This window comes from Anser anser (assembly GCF_964211835.1).
Source record: "Anser anser genome assembly, chromosome: 20".
NCBI classification, from domain to species: Eukaryota; Metazoa; Chordata; class Aves; order Anseriformes; family Anatidae; genus Anser; species Anser anser.
The window spans coordinates 4,283,740-4,303,449 of NC_139741.1; the positions used below are offsets into that span (position 1 = coordinate 4,283,740).

Sequence of the window (19,710 nt, forward strand, 5' to 3'; positions counted from 1 at the left end):
TGATCACCCACTACAGAGGTAATGTGTCTTTGCTCTAGAGCTGCTTGTGCAAACAGTGCTTGGAGCCTCTCATCTACAACTAGCGCTCACGCTTGCACAACAACTGGGTTTTGTTGTGTACTTTCTTCTACAACCCCAAATTGCTTCGTCTGGTTAACTGAGGCCATCATGGATTCACCAGCCCCTTATAAAAGATTAACTGTTACACAAAGGTTTTAAGACATCAGATTCTGTTTTCAAAGATACTTTACAGAAAAGTCAAGTTCTGGTGAAATGCAGGGTTATACAAGAAGGTGGATCTGAAACTATAAACACTGCTTAAATCGTGTATCTTTCTGGGGGGAGCTCACATTCTCGATTCCCTCAGGTGTATGCTTTGACAGATTCATACCATCAGAAAACAACCACCACTTTTCACACATTAATGAATATCTTTTCAACATCTGCACCACTGAAATACTTTCTAGACTCTTACTTGAATTGCTTAACGTAAGTACGTGTGACAAAGGGAAATGGGTATGTGCAACCTAGAGAACATGTTTTGTAGAGGCATCTTAGAGAGCACTGCCCTAACGTGACACAGGTTATTGCTGTACATCAAATACAAAAAAAAAAAATCAAACTCAAGAAACAAGCTCCTAAGGAGAAGTCTGGTTGTTTTATTAATCACAACTGTTGTGCAAATTGCATTAAATGAACAGTATAAAGAAGGGAAAAACATTCTAGTGAATTTTGGGGTGCTAAAGTCCCCCGAAGACTTAAATTCAGGAAATAGCTTTGGTCTGTTTTGTCACGTTGAAGCACTGGCTTCAGTAGAACACAGTCAGCTTTACCGTTAGGATGAGCTATTTGGTCTCAGTGATGCCTTGGCCTTCCCCATGTGTTTCACCATCTAGAAATTATTTAAACAGAACGAAGGCCTGACAGCCAAAAGTTAGAGCTGTTTCACTGGCATGGCGGTTTCAAAAGGCCTGCCTAGGGCAGCCTGTCCGTTGTACACAGGGTGACTCACCTTTGCCTAGAGAGATTTTGGCTGTAGCTATAGCATCAGAGGTACATAGCTCATCCTAAATCACTTTATCTCCGGTGCTTAACTCCATTTTTAGCTACATGTTAGACTAGTTAATATTGACTTGCAGCTGAGCAGGAGCAGAGGGAGTGAATGAGACTGGGTGGGGTTTGCTACCAATGACTGAACTCAGACCTTGCCGCTGCTAACACAGGTGAGTTCTCATTTAGAGTCAAACAGTCTCAGAGTAATCACTTCGGAGAAGTTAAAGCAGAGGTAGGTGGGGCTTGCTGTTTCCCTCTGTGTCTAACAGATCACAGCAGCCTTCTGTAACGCCATCCTCTCTACACCTGTCCTGACAACACATGAGGATGCTGCAGCAGGAGTCCTTTAAATCCTGATAGTCAGAGTGGATGGAAACACACTATCAGAACAACCAGTTAACGGTGACCAGTGGCATTTACAGAACACTGATCAGTTTGTGCCAAGCCATGGCGCAGACGCTTGAAGTGAAAGGACTAATATGTCAGGGACAGGAACGTTCACCTACCGTCTTCAGGAGCTGGTGAGTCAGTTCCTGCTAGCTCAAACAAACACCAACGTTAAAAGAAAGCAATGCTATTATTATTAATTTTCATCTTAGAGTAGTTGCAGCCCCACTTGAGCATAAATTCACAAAATGGGCTGCCGTTACTTAGTTTTATCTTGAGAAACAACAAACCACCAATGATTCTTGAAAGATACCGAAGCGTTGAAATAGTGGACATGTCTTCTATTTTTTCTTCCTGTTGGTATATTTGGAAGAACCTGGCAAAGTCTGAAAAGGGGAGCTGCCAGGTAAAACAATCTCCGCAGTACTACCAGAACTTTCAGGGTACTACAAAAAAGGGCAGAAGCACGAAGTGCCCCATCCAGATCTCTCTCCACCATGAGCAATTAGTAAGTGATACAGAAAGCATAATTACTAGCAGATGAAACCAGGCGCTAAACAAAGAAGGGAGAACCTAGAACCATCTCCATGCACATATTGCCAGCACCATGTTGTTTTTCAGTATGCTAAAACCCTTTTCACTAACCACAAAAGCACCTGTCCCTGTCTTGCTTCAAAATACCCCTCTGCACGTGTTACCTTCTCTGTGCTCTGAAATACTGGTTGGTTATCTGGTTAACTACATACAGAGAATCTGGGTAGCAGATGAGGTAGCTGGGACCCCGCCGTGGCTGAAATCAATTCCCCGCTCAGAGCTGTGGCGGGCTGAGTCTCCTGACGTTCCTAGGAGAGAGGAGCAGAGCACTTTGTGGCAGCTGTTGTAAAGGCTTTTCCTGGAGGAGCTCTGCTTCCACCCCTAACAGTTACAACACAGAGACAGCAGTGAAAGCAATTGCTTTTTGCTCCAAAACAGGACCACTCGGCGTGGCTGGCGTAGGATAATAAAGCACTTTCTTCTGGCCTCTGAGAGTTGCTGAAATGTTGCGTTTCCTTGCACTTCCTGACAAGAGCAGTCCTGCTGCTTTATATCTAATCTTGCAAATAACAAAAGCGGGAGTTGGAAGCTGTGGCTGCAAGCCAGTGGAGCAGGAGACGGGTTGATTCTTGGCCTCAACCCTCCTCAAAATGTCACTGGTGTTTCACATCACCGCTCTTTCACACTTAAAAGCAAAGCACAGCCACAGGAGAATGCTGGCTATTAACATAGGTACAGATATATCTATCAATAAATATAAAAACATTCATTTGGTGCCTTCTTTTTCCTCTTATAAAATAGTCTTATAAATCCATAGTGACAACACAGGTGTTGCAAGCTCAGGATACCAGAGAACATCTCAGGGAAAGAAGGGTGTTCTTTAAAGGATTTTTCCCTCTGAGAATCCCAATAATAGATGGTAGATCTCATCTGGGTATCTCCACTTCCCAGTCCCAGTGTCATCTCACACCTATGTGGTTTTCCTGGAACGTGATTCCAGTTGACGGCCCCATCACTGTGCCTAGAGCCCACCGAGTTGGTCAGGGCTCTGATTCCCATTCAGAGTAGGGCTAGACAATGATTTCCTGGAACTGGACCTGAGGAGACAAGCAAGGATGACAGAAAATGCAAGCAGGCTATTTCCGTTTCAGGAAGCAACACAGAAGGGGTTCCCAGCCAGGCCTTACCACACCTTATCACAAAGGCCATCACACCTAAAGCTCCAATCCTCAGTTTCATGAGGCTCTGGAGCCCTTGGAGCTGGCCCAATTCCATCTGCAGTCATTACGGACTGACAGTGCAAGGCCATTTATAGACCAACCATGATACAGCAGCTTCCCTTGTTTCCCAGCTAACTGCAGCGATGAATGAGGGAGGGAATAACTTGGCTAAACTCATTTGGAGGAATATGATTTCCTGGAATTGGCCTTTGTTTGCCATTAAAGTTTACTGCATTCCCGTATCTCCTTCTATTTCTATTAGTCATAACAATAAAGCCATTACATTTAAAACACAAACGCCAAGCCTGCTTACTTTACTTCCTCATACTTTTTGCCTCGATAAAAGTTACTCTTTTTAATCAGATACAGCAGCACCAGGTCACAAAAGAAAGCTCCCTGCAAAAACAGAAAGAATTTGTCACGGTCTGTAACAACAACATTTGTCATTGAGCAAACCCATCTCCCCACAGGGACACTGCTGTCCCCCACCCCAAACTCTCCCAGGCTGCATAACATTCAACAAACTCTCCTCCTGGGTAATGTGCTGGGCCTGCAGTTACTCATCCTTGCTCCAAGTTCTCTTTGATGCATTTGTTTTCTCCCTAGGTGCTTAGATCTTACGGTCTTTACACCAAATTTGAGGAACACTGTAGCCACCAGGGACAGGTTAGACCTGCTGTGGTACAAATACTTCATTTCCCACCTCAAACTTTTCAAGTCATCAGTCACTTCTTTCAGAAGAGGCACAATGCAGGCAGAGCTGACAGATGAGCTACTAAACACTGGAATATCTCACTCAAGAGCTAATGCATAATTGGAATTGGAGGGCAGGCATGGAGAAAAACTCTGCTTGCGGTATTTTATGGCCATCAGGGTGTAGTAATTGAGCACATCACAGTCTTCACAGTGTTTGCACTTTCCATGATAACAGAGCTGGAATCAGCCAGCACAGTTCAGGTTTTTTACACTACCATGTTTTATCTTTAAAGTAGAGAAGGATACGTTCAGATCTAAATTGCAATGAACATTAAAGAAGAATAATTTGTAGGAGACTACAAGATACAAATGCCTTTAGGACAGGACACAGACATACACCTGACTGAGCAGCCAAAGCAGCAAAGCCTCTGCTGGAGAAAACACAAACAAACGGTCCCATTTTATCCTCCTAACAGCTAAGTGACAGATCTGGGTCCCAATATGTTACTGTAAGAAAATACATCAACTTACCGCCCCCATGAGAGCAAGCCCTGAACCGATATTGATAACTGTGGGAATGATGTTAAATTTCCCTGCCTAAAAGAAAAACGGGTCATGAAATATTCAGTGAAAGCACAATCCAAGAAACAAACTTAAGGGTGTGGTATTACACAGGGGAAGCTACTAGAGCCTGTGGGTGTGTTTTGTTAGCAACCAGCAAGCATAACCACAAAAAGATTTGCAGTGAACAATCTTCGAGGCTAAAGGTCTGTCTGTGTCTCAGTGCCAACTGCTCATGGCTGCATTTCTGTGCTTGCGTCATCTCTGGATTAGGCTTCTCTTTCTCCAGCACATGCACATGGAAATCAAGTCTCTGGGGCATATTTACATCTGCTGGACTTTACATGAGACTGTTTTTAGGTGTAAGAGATGCAGACTGCTGACCTTTACCTCGTCCGCACTCCAGGTCACCTCCTGTCTTATGCAGGGTTAGCTCCACATAGATGAATGGCAAGAGCTCTTTCCTACAACAAGCCAGAGAGGCTGTTCTCACCCCAAAGCTGCCTTTTCACTGAGTAGTGTCTCTCCCCTTCTTCCACTCCAGGCTAAGAAATACTCCAGCCTGGAACCTCACCTTGCCATTCACCATCACATCAAAACGGATTCCATATGCTTTAAAGAGTGTCCGGTAGTCAACCCCTTCAGCATCCCGGTAATATTTGGCAAACCTGGAATGGAACAATGCTGATTTTAACTCCATCATCTGTCCCCACACACAAGAACCTATCCAAGTTCACCCATCTGTTCAAACGGATCTATTCCTCTATCAAAAGCAGCTTTATCTTTCAAGCCTGGTTCCCACATCTAGGTTCTTAGCTGATGATATCTGAAAGCCACTCAGATTGGGAAGTGTCTGCATGCGGTTATAGCAGAGTTGCAGCTTCCCTGGACGTTCCTTTCTCATTGCCACGTGGAGTATGGAAAGGAAACGTACTGCAACAGAGATATCATGGCCTGAACCTATGGGTCTTGCCTGCAGTTAATTGACCGGGAATCAGGCAGAGGAGCAGTGGGTAGTACCAATTATGAAGGGGCTGGCAGAGGTCATGAATGATCTTGGTTTTCAAAGCTGGAAATGACAGCACTTGCATCAGGAATGTGGTGCAGGCAGCCCACGGAGGGTAACTGCTTGGGCAAGTGCCTGGGAAGTGTGCAGCTTGCCATGGGCATGACTCCCTCCTTCCCTCCCTCCCCCGAAGCAGTGTGCCTGGCTGGGGCAGTGCCTGGCATAGTCCAGTCTGGTAGTTCCTCGCTGCCAACCTCCAGCACCGGTGAGTCAGACCAGCTCAGCCTGACTGCGGGTACTGCATCATATTCTCCTCTTTACTTACCTGAAGTTGTACCCAGAAGAGATAGACTTTTCTGCAAACTTGTTATCCAGCCGGCTAAAAGAATAGTGAGGATTACATTCAGAAGGGGCTTTATCAAGATCACAGTTCCATTCAATCTGAATTCCTATCACACCACCCTTGACGAAAAAAAGAGACAGTGTGAGTTTTTTAAGCTTAGTTCAACCAGTCTGTCTTCAACTTTGTCAGATCCTACAGCAAGTTCTCCCAGGGGACAAGAACAGATGCATTTCTGAACACACGGCTGTGGACAAAGTTTATGTTTATGACAATAATCACATTACTCTTCACACAACCCTAGTTTTGCTTGTGCTGGGATCCCAGGAGGAGGCTTCCCATCCCGATTTCATTAAGTGCCTATAACATACTTCAGCGGAGAACACGCTCTTTAATGCGGGGATAAAGTTCACAAGTGCAAAAGCCAGCACAAAGCCTGCACTCCTCACCCCATGCTTCCCAGGATGCCTCAGACCAACTCCATCTCCCTGCCCTGTGCTACAACCAGACTGCAGCCTGGTTTGGTGCTGCAATCCCTGCAGAAATGTGTCTGTTCACCTGACTCTCCCCGCAAAGGCAATCTTATGGGGTGTTTTCAGAGCAGGGGGAGTCCCACTGACATCCCAGAGTTCTGTATTTAAGCCAGTGGTTTAGTAATCTTGAGCAGCATTTTCTAAGCAGCCCTAAATAACAGAAACCTGACCCAAACATCTCTTCCAGAGGACCTACACTGCCCTGCCTCCCATTCCCTGGGAACAGGATAAATGGGACCAGGGTGATTTTAAGAAACAGCATCTACTTTTTTGCAAGCCTGGATGGGAGGCAGATCCCTGGGCCTCACAGCCACCCAGCGAGCAGTACAGTGAGCTGGAAAAACACACTCCTACCTCCAAAGCCATTTCATGGAAGTCGCTCCCAGCCCATCTGACGATGTTCCCCAGGAGGAAGATGGGGCAGTAGGGATGCTCCGTGCTGTAGCGGCAGCTTTTCAGGTAGGACTCATTGTCGGTTGCCAGCACATTCATCCTGCATGTGGGGAAGAGGGGAAGCCACCTTGTGTCCCTCTTTGCTTGCCTACACAGCCTGCACCCCCAAGGCTGCAGAGACAAAACGTTTCTTCAGCATCCCACAAGCAGAACAGAAATGGCACCTTGTCACCAGCTTTTCTTTTTTTGTCACCCTGCGCGCTTCTCTAGTGCTGCCCTAGAGAAAACAGTCAGCTCACACAAAAAAGACCCGCAGCCTAGATGGGGACTTGGTCAGCTGAATCTAGGCTCAAAGAGGGACTTACGTGGAGCAGGCTGATAGAGTGCTCCAGGACAATTTACTCTTCTCCAGTTAAAAGATAAGGATACTAGAAATGTCTAGCTGAGCCCGGCAGAACAGCAAAACCACACTTCTTTCTACACGCTCTTTCTTTCTGTCTTATTGTAGCAAGAGCTGCAGCAGCAAACACAAACGGATCTTTAAGTTTACATTTTCCCAGCCTTCATTTTTATGGAAGAGGAGGAATATCTGGGAACAGAAGCAGCTCAGAAATCTGACTATGCTCTGGCTGAGGGTCAGCTCCATTGCCTTAAGAGCATTCCCCAGCTGCATCCCATGCTGTAGGAGCCATCACAGACCATGTTTCGTGATGGATAGCCTTATCAACTTACTCTCACACAGTCTGTGCCTCAGAAGAGGAAACATTCACTTTCCCATCCCATCCCTCAGGCAGGAGAAGGACAATGGAGCAAATCAGGATTACTGGCTCTGTGACGGAGAGGATACAGGGACTTCCGAGCACCTGCACTTACTTGGAGAACTTAAACTTGGGGAACCGGATCGAGTTCTTGATGTAAACAGTGAAGTTTTCTGCACTGGCAAGAAGTGGTTTCCTGGAAGAGAAGGGTTTGTTCCATATTTTACGTTTGTACTCTGCGCACATGTTCAACTGGAATTGCCATTTAAGAAACAGCTAGGTACCATCCTGTGGTGCTTCTGCAAGTGCATCCTCTGCTCAGAGCTTAGAGCTTCAGCAGCCAGATTCTTCACCTCCACAGCCAGATCCCAGCTCTGCCCTTCCCCTGGCAGACAAGCCACTTACCCCACACTGCCAGCAAGGTGTTAGTGAGGAGCATGCAGGCTGAGAGGGAGCACTGAGAGCTGGACACAGCCCCGGGATAGCCAGTGAGCCAAGCAGGGGGAGCAGAGGACCAGTCCCGCTGAGGGCCGAGCAGAGCTCCCTCCTGCACCAGAACAGCTGACAGTCAAGCAAACATCCAAGCAGAGGGAACCCAGACACTGCCCTGAATGACACACAAGCCAAGCAACTTGAGCTTGGAAACAGCATAGGACAGCCACATACTTGGGCTTGGATCTTTTCTCCACTGGGCACCAGGCCAATATCTCGCAAGTCCCTCTGATGCTGTCCCTTTCTTTCAAACAACGGCCAGTCTTAACTCCTGCAGCACAGACAGCACAGAAACGGTCACACAGAGCAGCCACTGCCTCGCCTTGCCTATGGGGTAAATGAAAACCATGCTTTTCACCGCCACCCTAAGCCCTCCTCCCTGCTGTGAAAGGGCCCCTCGGCTGGAACAACCACTCTCTTGTTGCTTCTCTGAGCAGCCTGGGGTTCTTTTGGTCTAGCCACCACAGAGCTGTAAACAAGGCAAAAATCTTAATGAAAGATATCAAAGAAAATAAAGTCATTGTTGCTTTCTGAAGTCAGAGATCTCTGGGGTTGTAAACCAGGCCAATGTCTCCAAAGAAGCCTGCCTCTGTCAGAAACAGTACAGAAGGAGGGCCCTTTTCCTTACCGTTGCCAGCCACCACTGCTTGCCCTGCCAGGCAGTCCCCATCCTTGTAACACAGGGCATCAGGAATGCTAACACTCTGCGAAGTGGAAGAGGACAGAAGTGAGACCTGTGACAGGACACAAGACAGCAGCAGAGCTGCGCACATTTCACTGCGCAAACAAGCTGAGGAGGCACCTGAGCAGGTAGGAGAGGAGAGGGCAGGCAGCCACACAGAAGGGCTGCATCAGACCTCACACTGCTCATGCATAACCTGGCTGGGAGCAGGTACTTGGTCAGTGAGCAAAGCATGGGGATGTTCTCCCCAGCACTGAGGGCATAAATCTACAAACTCCAGGAAATCCCAGTCTCACTCTCCAGGCTAGTTCAGTTCAGTGATGCTCCTGAGACTGACTCAGAGGGGTAATTAAGTGCCACTGCTGTAGGGTGAATCATCTACAGGATGGTGAACAGTGAAAATGTGCAGCTGAAGCAGTAACTGCAGGCTGGGTGAAAATATCTTGAACAATTTACATGTTGGCACAATTTACGCAGTGGCACAGTGCCAGCAACACTACACTTTAGCTAAGATGTCCTGCTTTTGGCCTCTGCTCAATCCGGAGAGGGACAAGCTGTGGAAAAACCCAGGCACCACTTCCCACCAGTCACCAAAAATAAGCAGGAGACTGCAGTACTCCACCTTAAGAGATAACTGTACCTTTGATTTAAGCAACAAGTTCTGGGAGCCCAAGATTGCCCTTCTCTTGGCTGCATGCTGGGTTAATGCAGCCACTAGAGGACAGCCGTGTCCTTAACGAGCTCTGCTTTTGGGCCTGGGTTACCCCTGTGCTTGTGATAAGGAAAATTAATCATTGCTACATGCCGACAACACTCCTTGTATGGCCAGCATCCTCGTCCTCCAGGCTCCAGCCTGTTCTGAACCATGTCTCCAAAGAGGTCATTTAAATACGACAGGGTTTAAAACCTTGTGCTTTTGGCCCGTAAGACACATTCTGGAAGGTGCTAAGCATCCTCACAGTGTCCTAAAATTAGTGAAAGCCTGATGGTCAGCCCTTTGCAGGATGGGGCTCTTAGAAAGTCTCCTCTACCAGTAAACAGACTGAGTCACCTCCAAGTTGTTTTCCCATGGCCTTTTCTGACCCTAAATAATCACTATTCTGGTCTCATCTCCAGCTGGGCAGGCATCCAACACCTTCAACTACAGTCAAGCAAGACTCTACACCATCAGTGCCTCTGGAAATTAAGAGGATTGAACCTTCCAGGTTTGCAGTAACCAGTTCCACTTTCCCAACTGAGATATACTACAGAGATAAAGTGTTCGCCTTTTATCCTTCCCGTGTTCACTGCTCCCGGGTGTCCTCTGCCAGTTCTTACCCCCAGTTTTGTAGGGGTCTGGGGGCCAGGGGGCTCAGTTCTTCCTACCTCAGGACATGTGGCTTGCCTCTGGTTTGGGGTCACGATCAGATTCGTCATGACAAAGAAGACGTTTTCACCCTAGAATAAACAAAGTAAGGCAAGAAGGGTCAGAAAACCTATTTTAGAGAACCTCTTACATGAAAGATGCAGTTCTCTGCAGAACAGTAACACTTCCCTCTCTCCTGGTGCTTTTCAAGCTGGGATGCAACAGAGCTCTGTCTGAGTATTTGTTTGGATGAGTTTAGATATTGCCAGTCACTCACACAGCTGGGGAAGCTCTGGCGCAGGGAGGTGCAGTGATCTGTCAGTTACAAAAAGCAGGCAAGGGCTGAAAACACAGCAAGCTGCAGCTGCCTCAGGTTAAGGTGCTACATTGGCATTCACAGCCCACGGAATTTGTCGTGTTTCACTGGGAGCCCAAGGTCTAACATCGCCATGGTTGTGCTGGATTCCATATTGTAGCCTGATTGCCCAGCCACATTTGAGTTCTTGGTGCTGTAGCCCAGATATCCGTGTTATCTGGGCACACCAGCCCAGAGGCAGAGCTGGCTATATTTACTCAGCGTGCCTTACTACAAGGACTCCCAATAAAAAGACCAGTGCTTGAGTCACAGAAGAAACATCTGGCGAGTTAAAATACTGGTCAACATCAGCATTTAATTTCTGGGTATGCACAACCAGCCACACGCTAAGGGTCCCATGGCTCCCACATAGCTTGAACAAGAGGCACTGCAAGCCTGCTGCCTGGCCTTCCAGCTGCACAGCACATGTTGGTCAGAGATCAACAGCTGGCAGCGAGGCTTTGTGTTAAAACTGGTGGAGATGCAGAGCACAAATCTACAGATCTGAGCAAACAAGGGATGCAGCAGAAAGAAGGTGAAGCCTTATTCTTATGTACAGACACGTAAATTGTTCAATTTACAGCTTTCTGCCTCGTCAGCACGGCATCACGATTTTCCCTCATGCCCTTTCACACACACATGGCAGATGCTAGCTGGGGAAGCACACAAACAAGCAGCCCCTAGCAAGCACAGTTCAGCAGTTTCCAACATGATAGCAGGCCCCATCTGCTGTTCTCTTCTCCTTAAGCAGCAGCTATACAACTCACTGTCCAAGCCAACGAAGCAGCGAGGCAGGTTTAGCCAGGTGCATGTCAAGTATCATTCAATTTCCACCATATTTTTCACCCCCCCAACTCCCACCTCCTCTGGGCTGCCCCATGCACATCTGCTCTAGCCCAAGAAAGGAGGTTCAGCTGAGCAGTCCCACTGAAATCCATGGGACTTCTGCTGACGGGTTGTGTTTGCCAAGTATTGTCCTTTGTGAGATGGACAAGGTTGCTCTCATATTTGCAGGGAAGACCTAAGAGTAGGCACAGAATTACTCTCTTCTGGCCAATCTCCTGCTTATTCACAGGAAAGACCTGGGCACATCACTTCAGCCTTTCCACCAGCACCCACACTGGAACATGCCTTTCTACCTGATTGGTAGAAGCGGGGTGATGCCAACCTGTGGTGGGATAACGTAGTCTGCAACATCCCACAGCCTCTCCCCGAGCTCCGAGGTGTTGGTGAAGGCCACCCCCTTCAGCTTGGTGATGACAGAGCTCTGGAGGGATGTGTCTGTGTCCTGATAGCCTTTCTTGACAACAAACACCCACCTGCAAAGAACACAGCAGGCAGCGGCATTAGCGAGTAACATCAGAAAACAAGTTAGCTAGAGGTTTACACTAAGGCCAAACACTGTTCGAGGGCAAATCAAAATATTTGAATGACACCAAACCCTCTGTAACTACTACTGCAGTTTCAGAATGAACTAGTCACAAGCTGCTCTTATCTACAGCATTGGAGGAAGAGTCAGGACCAAGACCACCTGCACAGGAAAAGGTGCAGAAACTGGTTAGTGGGTGTAAAACCGAGCCTCCCGCCTCCACGTCCTGTGCTATGCTCAGTGACCTTGGTGGGAAGAGGGGAGGGCAGTGCTCTGTGTTCCTCAAGGTGAAAAATAACAAAAGCTTTTGCAAGTTGCAGTGAAAAATGTGGTTGGTTTCACAAGTGAATGATTCAATCCCATTTTAACAGCTTGCTGTTAGGCTATGAGTCCACCAACAGACCACAACTGGGGAGATGCGATGCAAGCAGGTGAGCTGAATGCCGCTGAGATCTGCAGGGAGTATTCTCAGCTGGAAACGGGATCTGTTGTAAGCCAGTGCAATAGTAACAACATGACTGCACCTGGGGCTGTGCTCCGGCTTCTCAAAAGCACAGCTGGAAGAGCTGCTTCCTCTCTAACCAGCCCGCGGAAGGACTTCACTCACTTCTTCCCACTGGAAGCGGCCAAGAACCCCCTGTTACAGAGTGAAAACCTCTCTGGGTTGAATGAAATGTTTCCTGTTTCTGCACAGTATTGTCAAAATCACCTACCAAGGCAATAAATCACCAAGACCCTTGAAGAAGCTAATGGTGCTGGGGCAGGTTTTGAGGGAGGGACACAGGCTGCATCTGCTGGCACAGCTCCCCTTTGCAGTGCACAGACCTGGACTGCACTATCCCAGAAAGCAAAAGCAGCCATCTCAGGAGCTGAGCAGCACTGACACACCTGAGTAAGCACTGACAAACCTGAGTAATAACATTCACCACCCCTATTAAGTTTCCCACTTTCCTGTTTTTCCAAGAACACTCTTCTTCTCTCCTAGGAAGGCTTAAAAAGAGACTCTTAAGTGTCCCTCAGTGAATCTGGGAGGGAATGGCAGCTACATGCAATCAGTCCAGAGGGGTTGGATGAGCACAGCTGCCTAGCCAGCCTCTGAACAGGTACAGGTACATAACCGAGCAGCCAGGCAGCAGGCTAATGCAAACCACCTCTGGGATGAAGCTGCAAGCCCCAGCCACAAAGGAGGCACTGCAGGCACCACCGGTGACAGTGCCAAAAGGTCTGCAGAAGGCAACACATGCCTGTGAAAGAAAATAGCCTGTATGGCCCAGACAGTCTCTGAACATTCACAGTCTCTTCCTGCTATATCCCTCTTGAATGGAGGACGTGTGCTCAGCAACATTATCTACAGGACTCCTCCTTTAGCAGCTAATACATACCAGACTGCTGAGACTCCATCTCTGTCCTGCTAACTAAAGCTCTGAAACTGTACACCTTTCTATAAATAAACCCAGCATGCTAAAATGACCCTACTATATTTAATCGATGAAAACATGAGGTGAAAGAAAGGTGAGGGGACTCAAAAGCACAGACAGTGAGGGTGAGGCTTACGAATCACATTCTGAAAAGCCCCAGAAACACAAAAAGCAACGTCAGAGGCTTCACGAAGGCTGGATAATCCCACATCTCAGCCTGCAAGCTGCAAGGAGTACGGCTGTGTTCGTTACATGTCACTTCTCTGGCAGAACTGGGCCTTTTCTGAGAGGTGCTCTAGCTATCTCCATGCCAACCTGCCCAGCTCAGAAAAATGCAAGGCAGCTGACATTCACGCTGCCTCATCCTCCACGATCCTGGCTGCTGCAGCCCACTCCCACAAAGAAATTTGCCACTTTGTGCTTGGTTCCCTCCCATTTAGACTTGAGCATGTCATGCAGCCGTGCAGACAAGCCAGGTTTGTCCCAAGACTCAGCAACCATGGCCCTAAATGCTATTGTCTCCTATGAGTCAAGTATTAAGGTTTGGCATCTTTCCTACCAAATACAGAAATAAAGGCGTAAATAATGCAGTACAGAGCCCTAGTGCCATTTGATCTATTTTTAACACAGCATTAATCTGGAAGGTAGAGATGAATCTAGCAATCCCTAGCAGGTGAAAAATCAGATACGAGTTCATTAGACATTAAAAAACAGCAGTTATAAATAAATGTAACTATCCGCATTGACATAGCAAGCTGTCGCTGTATGCAGAGCATCCTACATCAATCTTCCTCACTACACAGCAAGCAAAGGCAACCACAGCAGCACGTTAAACACAGAGCGATTCTTACCCCACCAGGTAAGCCAGGATGGAGAGCTGCACCACTCGGTAGAGAATCCCCACCTTCTTGTTCTTTGCAATGACGTATTTCTCTGTTTTATAATCAAAAAGCGAGAGGAACAAACCCTTCCAAGCCACCTGCCCCATTCTCCCAGCTCACTCCCTACCGGTGGCTGAAGCAGGGAGCAGCGTTTGCAGCTTGCGTTACCCACACGTGCTCTGCATGGCAACCTGACACACCAACCCCTCTGAGCGAGAGGCTGATCTCCTCCCTCCTGTCAGCTGCTCACTGGCAGCAGCGCTCAGGTTCGAAACTGGCAGCTGCAGCAACACGATATCCTCCCCTGGCTGCTTTCCAGATGAGTTATTCTCTGGGGAAGCCCCCACCTTGGTTTTGCTCCTGTGCTTCATTCTCTCCCCCCAGTCAGCAGGTGTTCATAATGACACGTTACAGCATGAAGCCATGTTAAGGCATTCAAGGTGACAGAGCCACAGTATCTCACTGGTAAGAATTAAAGCCTGCCTTCAGCCTTCACATGATGGCAAAACCCCTGTTTAAGTTTTTAATTTCTTAAGCATTTGCATGAGCAATGAGAGCTTGGGTCCTTAACAGCCACCCAAAATACTTGCCTGGCTACTGCATCATCCCACAAAAAAACAAACAAACAAACAAAATAATTTAAGAAACAAATAAATTCTGCATGTAATTAAGGGATCAATCACCATCGAGTCTCATCCAAATGCACAGCGAGTGCTGAGCTAGGTGCATTTAGATACCAAACATACCACCTGATGCAATACCAAAGGGAGAGGAATAGATTTTGTCCTCACTGAGATGAGAGTTGTTTACTAGCCAGTAGTACAAGAGATGATTCCTAGTCAAGGACATGAAATGACTATTATTTAAACCAAGGAGGGAGGATACAGAACGAGCTTTGAGGAGGAAAATGAAGTTAGCCAGCATCTTCCAGCAGCCCAGCTAGAAGAGCTGACCTTCCTCACCAAGGGAAGCTCCAGCAGCACGCGGGGACCTGAACTGGAGGGTGCCCTCTCCAGGGGGATCCCATACACATGCACTGATGGCAGATGTCTCCCAGGGGTTGCTCTGAGACTGGACTGCCCACAGGCTGGATCTATTACAAAGTGTTTGTCAGAGAGATGAGGTGGTGTATCAGGCGTAAACTGCAGGGTTTACTGCATTCATGCATGAGCACCTAATTAGCTCACACCTGAGCACTCAATTAGCTCAGGGGGCTCTGTCAGGTCCAGAAAGGCCCTTGAGATTTCACAGCATGCACCTGTGATACACACCTGGACAGAGGTCAGGAGAGGGGGGTCACAGCCACCCGCTGGATGTGCAGAACACTGCCACGTTATCGAGGCTGCAGGCAGTGCAGCGTGGTGATCTGCTCCAGCACACACACGTCCTCCCTGTGCAACTTTCTTCCTAGGGAGAAGCATTTCTCAAGATCCCAGGTTTTATGGAATTGTAGAAATTTTACCTTTCATTCTCCTTAAAGTCTGTATCAAAGTTAAACAGATGGATCACACATTTAGTGAATATGTGCCAAGACTGCTCCAAATCACAAGAGAATCACGAACAGTTTAATAACGAATATCCTCATAATACCTCATTTTGTCCCTCATCCTACAGCCATCCCTAGAGTTTCCTACCACAAAGTGAAAGAAACCTTTATCCAGCAACTGCAAAACTAGAACAGAAATCTGCCGGTGAGCTCTTTTTAACCCAGAGGCTGCTGCACTCTCCTAGTGCCGGCCCCATGGCTCGAGATTATTTCAGCACCTGGCTCTCCCTCGAGGAGGCTCCTGGGCAACACGCAGCCCACGGGCACCCTCTGAACCCTGCCCTCTGGCTTGGGGTTAGCCCCAAGCCCCCTCCCAAACTTTGCAGCCACCCTTCCGCCTCAGCAGAGGCAAGAGGCTGCTCTTGCTTACCTCCCGCTCGCCAGGACCCCTCCTTTCCCTATCTGCACACCCCACATGGGCAGTATCTTTCTACCTCACACCACCAATCTCACAAAACATGTTTTTTTGCTTCCCAAGCTCCTCCTGGAACCCTCTTTCTCACTCTAGAGTTCATGGTTTCCCAGTTCCTCAAATGGTATCTGGTGATTGTATCTACTCCTCTTTACCAGATGCCTGCAGACCAGGCTGTCACCGCTGGCAGTTTTAGAGATCCTCTCTGTGAAAGCCTGAAGCACAAACAAAAACTCTTACAACATATAGTAACCCAAGGAAATAAAACTCTCCAAGAACACACACTTCTGCAGGGAGGAAGGAGACCACAGCGGTCAGTGGGGCCAGAAACAAGTACGGAAGAAATGCAGGCTGAAGGAGCCACCACCTGATCTTCTGCTCACCTGCTCCTAAATCAGCCAAGTCCACAAGCACAAGCCACTGGGTGACAGCTGAGCCCAGCCACACAACAGCAAGGATACCCCGTGTCTCAGGGCTACATGCCATTGGCTCATGACTGCCTCCAGCACTGCTCCTGTTGCACTAAGAATATTCAAAGTCATGAACAAAGAAAGTACCGGATAGTGAAGACAAGTCAGCCCTTGGTGCTGTCTAGAGACCCCTCTCTCCATCCTCATCTTCCCTGGAGGCACATCCTTATCTGTCTGGGTGACTGCACAGGCTACAGTCAGACCAGGAACCACGCTAACAGTTAAATAGTGTGTTGCCTCCTGGCCTGGTTTAACTCAGTGGCACAGACATAGGTCTGCTGTGAGTTTTTGCAATTACTTTCCAGGTTAATTAATCTGAGAATGGATTTACACAGGTTAGAAAAAATGCTGCTTAGAGAGAGAAGTGTTCCTGTTACAGGCATGACCTGAAGAAGACGTCAACCACACTTGATCACTAATGAAAAAGAGCATGAAAAACGACTTTTTCTTTTTTTTTTTTTTAGAGCCACCAAGTAGAAGCATAGTTGCAACTGCTCTTTTTGAATAAGAAGTTTCAATTTTTATCAAATGTACCTGAGAATATTCTGAACTTTACTTGACACAGGAAAAGATTTCTGCTGACAACAGTGCTGCTGGCACGCTCTTGCAGATACTGATTTCATCACCTTGTAGTTCTCACAACCTTATTTTTTTCTTGCTTGGAAAGCAAGGTGACTGGCATGTTTCTCAAAGTATCCATGGGCTGTTCAAACATAAGCAGTTTCATGAACATGGGACGGGGGGAAGCAGGAAGTAAATAACTTAAAATCTAACCATCAGTTACAGACAAAGAAAAGTAGTTTCTCTGTGTCCTTCTCAAGGGACTCAGGCTGGTTCTCTTCTGCAAGATATCTCCCTTCTTGAGTCCAACATTTTGGACAGCATTGGACTTCCATTTCCCATGGAAAAACAAACAGTTCTGCTCCTTTCCCATGAGGGCTATTTACTCAGTCTGGAGATTCTCACAGGGAGGATTTATCCTCCACTACTGAAACTCTCCCGTATAAGATACATCTCTTGTCTGCCCAGACTGCTACTCACCTACGTTTCTCTCCATCTGCCAGGAGCTCTTTGGTGTTAATCCACCCCACAGCTGATTTCAGTTCAGTCATGAGCCCGTAAAGGCCACGTGCAGGGACTTTGGAAATTTAACTTTAGACCCTTGCCTTGACATAGTGACATTCAAAACGTACAAAGGTCACATCTGTCTCTTTATGGCACTGTAGGATAGAAACATTTCACATTCAACCCAGTAACATGGTCCAGTGCTACCTTTAAGTGACACCCAAAAGAGACCACGCATTTTCCAAGCAATAGCAGACAACCCCGATGAGTACAGACCTCAAGTGGCTGTTGGAGGTACCCATTTTAGGCACTTGTGTTGTCCTCTTTCAGTTCCAAATGATCATTCTCCAGGCATTACTGCTCTCTGTGATCCCCAGTCCACCCTTTACTGGGCTACCAAGTGCAACAGAAAGCATCAGCTCCCAAATGCGTGACAGCTGACTCACAAAACACTCAGACATTTCTGAAGCACTGAAAATGCTCCTGCAGCAAATGCCTGAGCAATGCAGATGCATCATCCAGAGAGGCGCCAGACCAGCTACTGAAATAGAAAGGAGGCAAGGAGCAGAGGACGTAAATAAGAGATAAACTATTTTGGCAAGGAAATGAACAGTGGAAAAGAGAGAGGTCAGCTCTCCATTAACATTTTGTTTTTCTTTCTCACAGTAATCATACCTTTAGGTCAACATCTAAGGAAAACAAGGTGAAGAGTTTAACAGGTTGAAAGAGGAAATTACTTCTAAACCACAGCACATGCACACTGAAACACAGGAAATCAGCAACATCAGCCATAAGCTGCATTCTGAAAATGAGTTTGAGAATAAAGAAACGTGCAACCTGCAGTGAAAAATGTTCCATTCAACTTCCTTTTAATCCTTTCTGAGACTTTGCAGTGTAAATAAGAAATAGGTTACTACTTGCCAGTGAAAAATTGACAGAATTCAGCCCCAGTATTTGTCCTCCTAACTGGCACTTCTGCACACCCAGCCACAATGGAAAACGAAATCTTTCTTTCAGGAGTTACTAGAAAAACAATCAGACAAACTTTTTGCTTCTTTGCCAAGGTGCATCATCCCTGGCCTGGAAAGGTATGAACAGGTCCTGGCTGGAGAGCTGTTACCAGAGGCTGCCTGCCTTGCAGCAAGTGCTGATGAGAAACCTTCATCCCCTTTGGCCAGTGGAGAATCTCATCACGTAAACACCCAGAAAGTCGAGACTGAGGCCGCTGCCCTTCCCTCTCTGGAATTACCAATTGGCAACTCTTTCCAGTTGTAGGAAAACATGCATGGCACTTAGACTTGACTCACAAAGGAAAAGGTTCCAATAGCAACACCCTCAGCCAACCAGCCCGGCTCCCGACTTCGCCTTAGCTCTAGAGGCTGATGGTGCTCTAAGCCCTTACCTGTTACCACAGCTGATGGGTCCCACGCACGCTCAGACAACAGAGCCACACCACACAGAGCAGCGGAGCATGGACGTACCGGAGCTGCTCTGGCCAAGCTGGCAGTGTCGAAGCAACCCGCTAGCAGCTGCACGGCTCCATTCCAGCTCATCCATCCTGTTATAATAAGAGACAGGAAATTTCTTTTTTGAGAGCGTAATCCAATTAACCTCCAAGTAAATCTGCCCCAACAGGCTCTCAAGCCTAACAAAGCACTTCATTGCTCCTATCTGATGCTCTTACGTCAGCACCCAGCGCTTAATGAAGAACTACTTATGCTGTTTTTCTGATAAGCTTTCCTGAACAGCAGACTTCCATTTTACTTACTCCTGCTAACCACCAAGCTGCCCGCACTCCCAGAGTCCAATACATGAACCTGCCAGCTTCTGACCACACGGAAGGAATTATAACCCAAGGCTTGTGAATCTTCCTGGCATATGAGAAAGACATAAGCAGCTGATACCACTCCTGATTAAGATAGCATTACAAAATGTATCCATCCTCCCCTTCAAGATAAAAAATAAAAAGCTACCTCAGATACAGCAATTCTTGTCAGCCAACACCCACTGTCACACCTCCTACTCCTTAGCTATATATCACAGCAAAAAATAGCCAAAATCTGTCAGGCCGAGCTGACCTACTAGAAGATAACATTCAAACCCGGAATGATTTAGAGCCAGGACCAGAGCTAAGACAGCTGGTGTGATGGCGATGGGTGATCAGCACCCATCAAAGGGTAGAGAACAAACAAAT

The 19,710-nt window shown here is 47.3% G+C and overlaps 1 protein-coding gene across 4 annotated transcripts; it reads right to left on the reverse strand.

The window, feature by feature from the left end:
- Positions 1-643: 643 nt before the first annotated feature.
- Positions 644-18,856, reverse strand: P2RX5 (purinergic receptor P2X 5). Of its 4 annotated transcripts, XM_083806371.1 has the most exons (13): positions 14,770-14,921; positions 13,994-14,075; positions 11,524-11,674; positions 10,021-10,092; positions 8,602-8,677; positions 8,148-8,244; positions 7,597-7,677; positions 6,685-6,823; positions 5,783-5,919; positions 5,026-5,119; positions 4,422-4,487; positions 3,508-3,590; positions 644-3,071 (listed from the first exon to the last, which is right to left on the reverse strand). In XM_083806371.1, the coding sequence occupies exons 1-13, from the start codon at positions 14,870-14,872 to the stop codon at positions 2,996-2,998; spliced, it is 1,257 nt and encodes a 418-aa protein (XP_083662497.1). In that variant the 5' UTR covers positions 14,873-14,921; the 3' UTR covers positions 644-2,995. The 4 variants fall into 4 exon arrangements, with proteins under 4 accessions (XP_083662497.1, XP_083662499.1, XP_083662496.1 ...); XM_083806373.1 differs by lacking the exons at positions 13,994-14,075; positions 14,770-14,921 and adding an exon at positions 17,793-18,856 and having other exon boundaries at positions 9,973-10,092; XM_083806370.1 differs by lacking the exons at positions 13,994-14,075; positions 14,770-14,921 and adding an exon at positions 16,235-16,631 and having other exon boundaries at positions 9,973-10,092.
- Between the last annotated feature and the right edge of the window lie 854 nt (positions 18,857-19,710).